General features: G+C 37.8%; 1 protein-coding gene across 7 annotated transcripts in view; it reads left to right on the forward strand.

The window, feature by feature from the left end:
• LOC106880532 (alpha-1,6-mannosyl-glycoprotein 2-beta-N-acetylglucosaminyltransferase) overlaps positions 1-8,279 on the forward strand; it is a 725,476-nt gene that overhangs the window by 671,531 nt on the left and 45,666 nt on the right. For all 7 annotated transcript variants that reach the window (XM_052975725.1, XM_052975724.1, XM_052975723.1 and 4 more), the window contains one exon: positions 7,528-7,627. In XM_052975725.1, coding sequence (XP_052831685.1) covers positions 7,528-7,627 — 100 coding nt within the window. The remainder of the gene's footprint in view (positions 1-7,527; positions 7,628-8,279) is intronic.

The following is an 8,279-nucleotide window of genomic DNA, read 5'->3' on the forward strand; positions in this document are numbered from 1 at the left end:
TATATATATACATATATATATCATATATATATATATATACATATATATATGTGCTATATATATCATATATATATATATATACATGTATATATATGTGATATATATCATATATATATGATTGGCTTCTTTTCTAATGTGTGTGTGTGTTACTATCTTGTTGCCTCTCCATTGCATGATACTTGTGAGTGAATGTTACCCTCATGCCAGTAGACTCCTTTGTTTCTTATCTTCCAAGACATGTCTAGTAAAGGACCAAAGACTTGGAAACAGGTGAGGATTAAAAACAGGAAGAGCATCTGGCTTTAGAAACTCTGCCGTAACAAATACTGTCTGACCCATACAAGCATGGGAAAGTGGACATAAAATTGATGATGATGACAACGGTGACAATTTCCAATTTTTAAAGACTGCATCGCATTTTATATGCTTGTTTCTGTTTTAATGAACCATAAAGTAACGTAAAACCATCCCATACGAAAATTTAGAATCTGTTACTAAATACACAAATGCATACACAAACACACGTACACTCTGCAATTGCTGCTACACACAAGTGGCTCTCTGCTCACGGTTACAACAAAGGCTGTACGAAGTATAATTAAGTACTTGTATCTGTTTACAAGACACACAATGCAACATAAGGCCATCCCACACACATTTATGTTCTAAGCGCTTCCACACTCTCCTCCCTCTCTTTCTAACACACATATACAAATACACATTTGCATTTTGCGACTGGTGCTATGCAAGCAGTTCTCCGCTCACCATTTTACCAATGGCTGTTCAAAGCAGAAATTCAAGTACTTTTAATGAATTCTTTCAGCAGAGATAATATCTATTAACATAGATATAAAATGTCAGCCTGTAGATGGTTTTGCAGGATCGGGTTTTCCTTCAAAATCAGATAATGCAGCAAGTGTAATATGCAGTTATCTACACTAATTAAATATGCTCTGATAAAATAGTTTTAATTTGAAGTGATTATATGAGCGTTATCAGTGATATAGATGCACCTATCATCTGTTACCAAATTAATGAGGATAATAATATACATACAATCATACATGTGCGAGTGTTTGTGTATAGAAGTAAGCATGTGTGTGAACATGAGTGTGTGTGTTAGAAAGCGAGCGAGAGAGAGCAAAAGAGAGAGTGTGAGTGAACATGTGTAAGTGTTCATGTGTGATGTGTATGGAGATGAAAGGGGTTGTGAGTGCGTGTGCACCAGTGTGTGTATGTATGTGTGTGTTAGAAAGCGAGCGAGAGAGAGGTGTGTGTGTGTAAATATTTCAGCTGTTCACAAAGCCAGGCAACTAAAACCACTTCTTTACCGAATGTTGTCTAATTATTTTATCAATTGGAATCTCACTACACATACCTGTTGTCATTGCTCTTTTTAGTGGCAGTGGTTGTGGTGGTGGTGGCGACGGTGGTGGGGTTGGCATTAATAGTAGTGGTGACATTGTTTAGTCCCAAAACAGCCCTGACTGAGTGTAAACCTGTTATCAAAAGCATTCCGGCTCTGACCACCCCTCCCATGTTTCCTTTCTCTACAAGCCTAGTGCACCCCATTTTACATAATTGCAATATGTCCTTCATTTTTTTAAGCCAGTAAGATTTGTTTGAGGGAGATTTAGCTTCTACTTCTAACAGGCAAATCATAATCATCATCATCAAACGTCTGTTTTCCATGCTGGCATGGGTTGGATGGTTTGACTGGAGCTGGCAAGGCCAGGGGTTGCACCAGGCCCCATTACCTGTTTTCACATGGTTTCTATGATCGGATGCCCTTCCTAATGCCAACCACTCCATAGAGTGTACTGGGTGCTTTTTATGTGGCACCATCATTGGTATCAATTCTGCTCTGGTGGATGGGTTTTCTTGAGTACATCAATACACCAGGTACCTCAGTTCAGTCCTTAGTTATCTCCTTTGTGAGGCTCAGTGTCTTGAAATCGATCCTCAATACTTCATCCCCTGTCTTCCTAGGTCTCTTCCACAAGTTCCATCCACTTTTGTATGTCTAACCCCAACCACTTACCAGAGTGTGCTGGGTGCTTTTTATGTGCCACCAGCACAGGTGCGTTAACACAGCATTGGCACAGGTGCCTTTTAAGTGGCACCGACACCTGAAAGGACAAGCCTGTATATGTAGAAAACAGGGATTTTGCTTATCTTGACATGTCTTATCAAGTACAGCAAATCGCCACATCTCCCGGTCCCTTGTCATTTCCTCAATGAAACCCAGCATCCCATGTCTTCCTCCCTCCACAGGTACCCTCTGTCCACAATTAGGGCTTAGCATTTCGCTATGTAGCTCTCTACATCCATATGAATCATACAACCAAACCACCATCGTCTTCTCTCTTGCATATGGCATCAAATTCCTCTTATGCCCAACTTTTCCATCAATACCTGTACACTGATGTTTCTACATCCAGTGGAACATACTAGTTTCTTGTTGACTTACATGTGATATAAATTGATGTTATTTAACCCCAGGTGAGCCTTGATGTAGCAAACTTGTGATTAAAAATCTTCCAACCATGACCATCCTATCTGCTTTGAGGTTTAAGTCTATAACAACATCTTGCAATCTATCCTTTCATTTTTTAACCCTTTACCTGTCCTGCATATCACCTGTGCACCTGGTGTCCATGCATCGTATATGATGCACACTCACAATTTATTTCCACCACCAGATTAACTTGAGACTTATGAAAAGAAAGCTTTCTGTTACCGAGATCGTCTGAAACAAGGGCTGACTAAGAGTCTGAAAACAACAAGCATGGGTGTTTAGGACAAACTTATGAAAATGGGGACAAGATGGTAACGTGTGATTTTTTAGTCTATTGCTGCTATTTGTAGCAGGCTGAGTGACCATAAACAAGTTTCCATATTAACTTATGGTTTGTTCATTCACTTAACAGCCAATTTTTTCCATGTTAGTATGGGTTAGATGAATACATATTATTGAGGTAATGTGTTACAGTTGAATACTCTTCCTGCCACTCACCTTTATCTATTTTTCAAGTAAGGAGTTATCTTGTTTCACATGTCTTTGAAAGCACAAAGCCAGCTCATGGTTCTCTTAAAAGAAGTGACAAAGCAACACCAATTGCTACCCGCAATTTTTGTAGAGCACAAATTTAAACAAACACAGGTAGGTCCACCCACACAAAGGGCTTATTTCAGTTTCCATCTTCCAAATTTACTCATAATGCTTTGGTTAGTCCCAGGGCTACAAAAAAATGTACTTAATCAAGGTGCTACACATGGGATTGAACCCACAAACATATGGTTGTGAAGTGAACTTCTTAACCACACAGCCGTGCTTGCACCAGTTGGTGATATTATGATGGTCTCTTAGTATTTAATATTGGTATTGTTGTTGTATGGTTGTGGTTGGACCGAGATACCTGGTGCCTTGCTGTACTGAAGAAGGCCCGTACTCCACAGCAAAAGTGTTAAGGCCTCTTCCCCTTGGTGAAGAGGATTGGCCTTCAAGAGCCCTGTGCTGGTGCCACGTAAAAAGCGATCATGCAATGCCATCTTAAAAGCACCCAGCACACTCTGTAAAGTGGTTGGCGTTAGAAAAGGCACCCAGCTGTAGGAACCATGCCAAATCAGACTGGAGCCTGGTGCAACCTTCCAGCGTACTAACCCCAGTCAAACCATCCAACCCATGCCAGCTTGGAAAATGGACACTAAATGATGATGATGATGATGATATCCCAGCTCTATGTGAGGACTCCTACCTGTCATAGACAACAGTTGAAGGTTCCATAATTTCTTGGTAAACAAACGGTACAGATGATTTATGCATAGTGGTCAAATGTTTGTCCTGTTCATTAGGTCACACCCGCCATCAAATCAACATTGCCTGACCAGGTGCACGGTGTACCACATGTCAGATGTCAAAATGATCATAGAATAATGTTAGATGAAGTGTTTTGCTCAAGAACACAACACACTGCCTGGTCTGGAAATCGAAACCATGATCACGAGATCATGAGTACAACATCCTAACCATTGAACCACACATCTTCACTTTATGTGACACAGAAGCTGACCTAACACTACAGCAGCTCTAGATGATGTAAAGATAACTGTGGCTCCCATGCCGGTGGCACGTAGGGAGCACCATCCAAGCATGGCCAATGCCAGTACTGGCCTTCATGCCAGTGGCACGTAAAAAGCACCCACTATAGTCTTGGAGTGGTTGGTGTTGGGAAGGGCATCCAGCTATAGAAACCTAGCCAGATCAGATTGGAGCCTGGTGCAGCCTTTTGGCTCGCCAGCATGGAAAGTGGACGTTAAACGATAATGATGGTAGGGTAGGTTTGAGAGGTCAGATCTGACCAGTTTGAAAATAAAACAGACAGAGTATTTTGGCTGGATATGGCTTATTTAAATGCCAAATTCTGCATGACACAGAGGGGGTTGATCTCATCTAATTAACTTTTATGAATGGTTGCTTCCTTCTTGTGTGTCTGGAGTTTTAGGACTTTAAACATCTCACTCCTGTTCTGAAGATGGTAAGAGTTTTCTGAAGAAGAATTAATTTAGCTCAACTTTTAACATTCTGTTTTTAGTTTTGTGTGAAAACCTGTTGACCTTGGTAGAACTTGAACTCAGAACACATGAAGCCAAAATGTTAACCACAAATCACTTCAAATGATGTTCAAAATTTCAGTGATGTGGTTGTTTTTTTTTAAAATTACATTGTAGGGTAGGTTTGAGAAGTCGGATCTGGCCAGCTTGAATATAAAACAAACAGAATATTTTGGCTGGATATGACTTATTTAAATGCCAAAGAGTTAAGTTCTCCTGTGAAAGAATTCAGTTTCTAAGAACAATTTTGGATCTGGATTTTGGATTTAACTCCTATTATAGAAATACAATGGGTCTTTAATAAATTTTGCCATGATAAACTTCACAATATTTTACAATAGAATTTTTATTTCGTTTTATTTATTCTTTTGTGTTACATTTTGTATTCCAACAAAGCTTCAACCTAAAAAAAGGAAATGTTTTGTATCTTAATTGAGTTTATTTCTTTTAAAAAGGTCATTTGTTAAGTTGCTTTAGGTGTTCAGTCTTTTAGTTTCACCTCCAACATGTTTTCAGATTCTTGAAATGGTAAACAAAGCTATTTTTCTTCTATATTAATTCACTTTTTATAGCCTTTTGATAAAAACTGGGTTTTTTTTTAGTTTGTGAAATTTGCCTCACGCCTAATTGTTTGTAACTTTTTCAATAAAGAATGTTTCTAAAAAGCCACACGGGCATAGATATAGCCTTCAACTTTATTGATGCCAACTCTCCTTAGACCTCCCCTTGTCCTACAGTACAAACTTCCTGTTTTAAACTCATGTGAATTGAAATCCACAAACATTTCATTTACATTTACATTCCAAAAACCAGCTTAACCTTTGCCTATCCAAAGTAATCTCATAAGTTTGTCCTAAACATCCACGTTTGTTTTCGGACTTTTAATTTAGTCCTTGTTTCTGAGTAACATAAAGCTTTCCTTTCTTAAGTCCCAAGTTGAAAAAAATTGGGTATCTGTATCAGATATGATACACAGATGCCAAAGAAATATGTCTTGTGTGTTAAATGCTCTACACTAGAAAGGTAAAGGGTTAGGAATGAAGTTGTTTTACTCAATTCTTCATTATTTTCAAAATTAATAGTGTAGCAAACTCATAAGAGGCGGAGAGAGAACATAATTTCTCATTGGTTGAAAATTATTGTCCATATACGAATTCTGAACTTCGTTGAAGGAGTTTTTCACGTGGATTCGTGTATGAACAGTTATATAAATCCTGATTTTCGGCAAACTCTCCAGTGATCGTTGGACGGCCACTCAAATCCACGACAATAGAAACAAATGCAGTGTATTCCTATAGGAATATGGCAACAAGAGGAATAACTCTTTTGATACCAACCTGTCTGTGACTGCCCCTGAGTCTATGATACAAATATCCTGCTTTGAAAACGATCTCAAAATTCCATGTTAATTTATGTTGCAAACACCACATTAACCCTTTGTGGGTCAGCAGGGTTGGAATTACACAAAAGGCCATTAGGGGGCTCCATTTTATTTTCACGCATTTCTGCACTATCCATAAAGTAATATTTGTTTAACCTTGTATATATGGGTGAGTGCATGATGCAGAATAAGAAATTTAGAACATTTTTTTTATAGTTTTATAAACTATACATATAGCACTAAATATAAAATAAAACAAAAAGAATAAAAGAAAAAAATGTATATCGATTCATACCAGTACAAATACGAAGAAAATTGACTTATAGTTCATCAGAATATCTGAAGAAAGAACAGAAAAAATAATTTCACAGAAGGCCAATGGGAAGCAGCTGGAACCCCAATGACCATTTTGTGCTATAAAACCCTTGTGACTAGAAATTTGTAACTCAATATTTGTATGTGCATACGTAAACTATTGACAATAAAAGTCATGAGATATCACTTAGATAAAAAAAAATGTAAAAGTTGCATAACTTTTAAAATTTGCTGTGGTTCCAAGGGACCCCGCTGGCCCAGGAAGGGTTAATAATGACAGAGTTATTTTACTAAATTTTTCAGTAGTTTCAAAATTAATTGAAACAAATAGTGTTCTTCACAACTGCTTAACCTCCCAAGTTAACCTGTTATATCTACTATTATTATTATTATTATTATTATTATTATTATTATTATTATTATTATTATTATTATTATTATTGTTGTTGTTGTTGTTATTGAGGCAGCAAGCTGACAGAGTCATTAACACACCGGGAAAAATACTTTCATCTGCTGCTACTTTCTGAGTTCAAATTCCGCCTAGGTCATCTTTTTAAGTACCAGTTGTGTACTGGGGTTGATCTAGTTGACTGGCTCCCTCCCCCAAAATTTCTGGCCTTATGCCTAGAGTAGAAAAGATTATTATTATCATTTCAATTCTGTTGGGAGATTCCTGTTTTTTGTTCATTTTTTTATTTCATTTTTCTGCACATCAATAGCATCAGAAGAATGCGTTTACATTCCTGTTTAACCCACAGTAGGGCTTTGTAATATAAATATAAATTTATCCCAGTATTTTTGATTGATGCTGTGTTATGCATCTTTAGAAGCAGCCTTCAGCCACAAACAAGAATTACTTGGTAACATGTACCAAGCTATCAGTAACTGTTTTAAGTACCTGTATAATCATGTACAGACATGGGGCACTTTCTTAACCCTCTTGCTCTTTGATCTCTGACCCAGCTGGAGGGAGAGAAATAAAGTATCTTGCTCAAGGACACAATGTGGCACCCAGTCCAGGAATTGAACCCTTGACATCATGACTGTCAACCGGACCACCTTAACCACTAGGCTATGGCACCTTCAGATATTGCACGTAATATATGTGGGTGGGGAGGGAAGGAGGTTGGTTTGATTTTTGATGGATTGGATTTGATTGAACTTGGTTGCATTTCGTCATTCACTCATGATTTTTTGTTTTTCAATTTTATTTGCAGAGCAATAAAATTAGATTGTAATAATGCAGCCAGTCCTGACCGATATGGACATTATAGAGAAGCAAAATATTGCCAAACTAAGCACCATTGGCTTTGGAAAGTAAGTAGAATCTGCCATTTCCATAAGACATTATTTTGTCACAGAAACAGTCTATGTTTTGTCACACACACACACACACACATATATATATATATTTATGTATATATGTATTTATTTATATGTGTATGTATATCTTAATGTTTTTTTTTTTATGTGACGTTATAAATAAAAACAATTTTATGTTAATGAGCACTAACAGATTGAAATTTAGAAATCACTTTTACCATTTTCCTTCTAAGAATATTACACACATAAATATGTATGTGTGTGTGTGTGTGTGTATCATGCTGGTGTCATGTTAAAAGCACTGGCACTGGTACCATATAAAAATCACCCAGTACACTCAATGGAGTGACTGGCTTTAGGAAGGGCATCCTGTCATAGAAACCATGCCAGAACATACAATAGGGCCTGGTGCAGCCTCTGATCTTACCAGCTCTGGTCAAACTGTCCAACCCATGCCAGCATGGAAAACTGATGTTAAATGATGACGATAATCATCATCATCATCATCATCATCGTTTAACGTCCGCTTTCCATGCTAGCATGGGTTGGACGATTTGACTGAGGACTGGTGAAACCGGATGGCAACACCAGGCTCCAGTCTGATTTGGCAGAGTTTCTACAGCTGGATGCCCTTCCTAACGCCAAC

Source organism: Octopus bimaculoides, chromosome 22 (genome assembly GCF_001194135.2).
Source record: "Octopus bimaculoides isolate UCB-OBI-ISO-001 chromosome 22, ASM119413v2, whole genome shotgun sequence".
In the NCBI taxonomy this organism is placed as follows: Eukaryota; Metazoa; Mollusca; class Cephalopoda; order Octopoda; family Octopodidae; genus Octopus; species Octopus bimaculoides.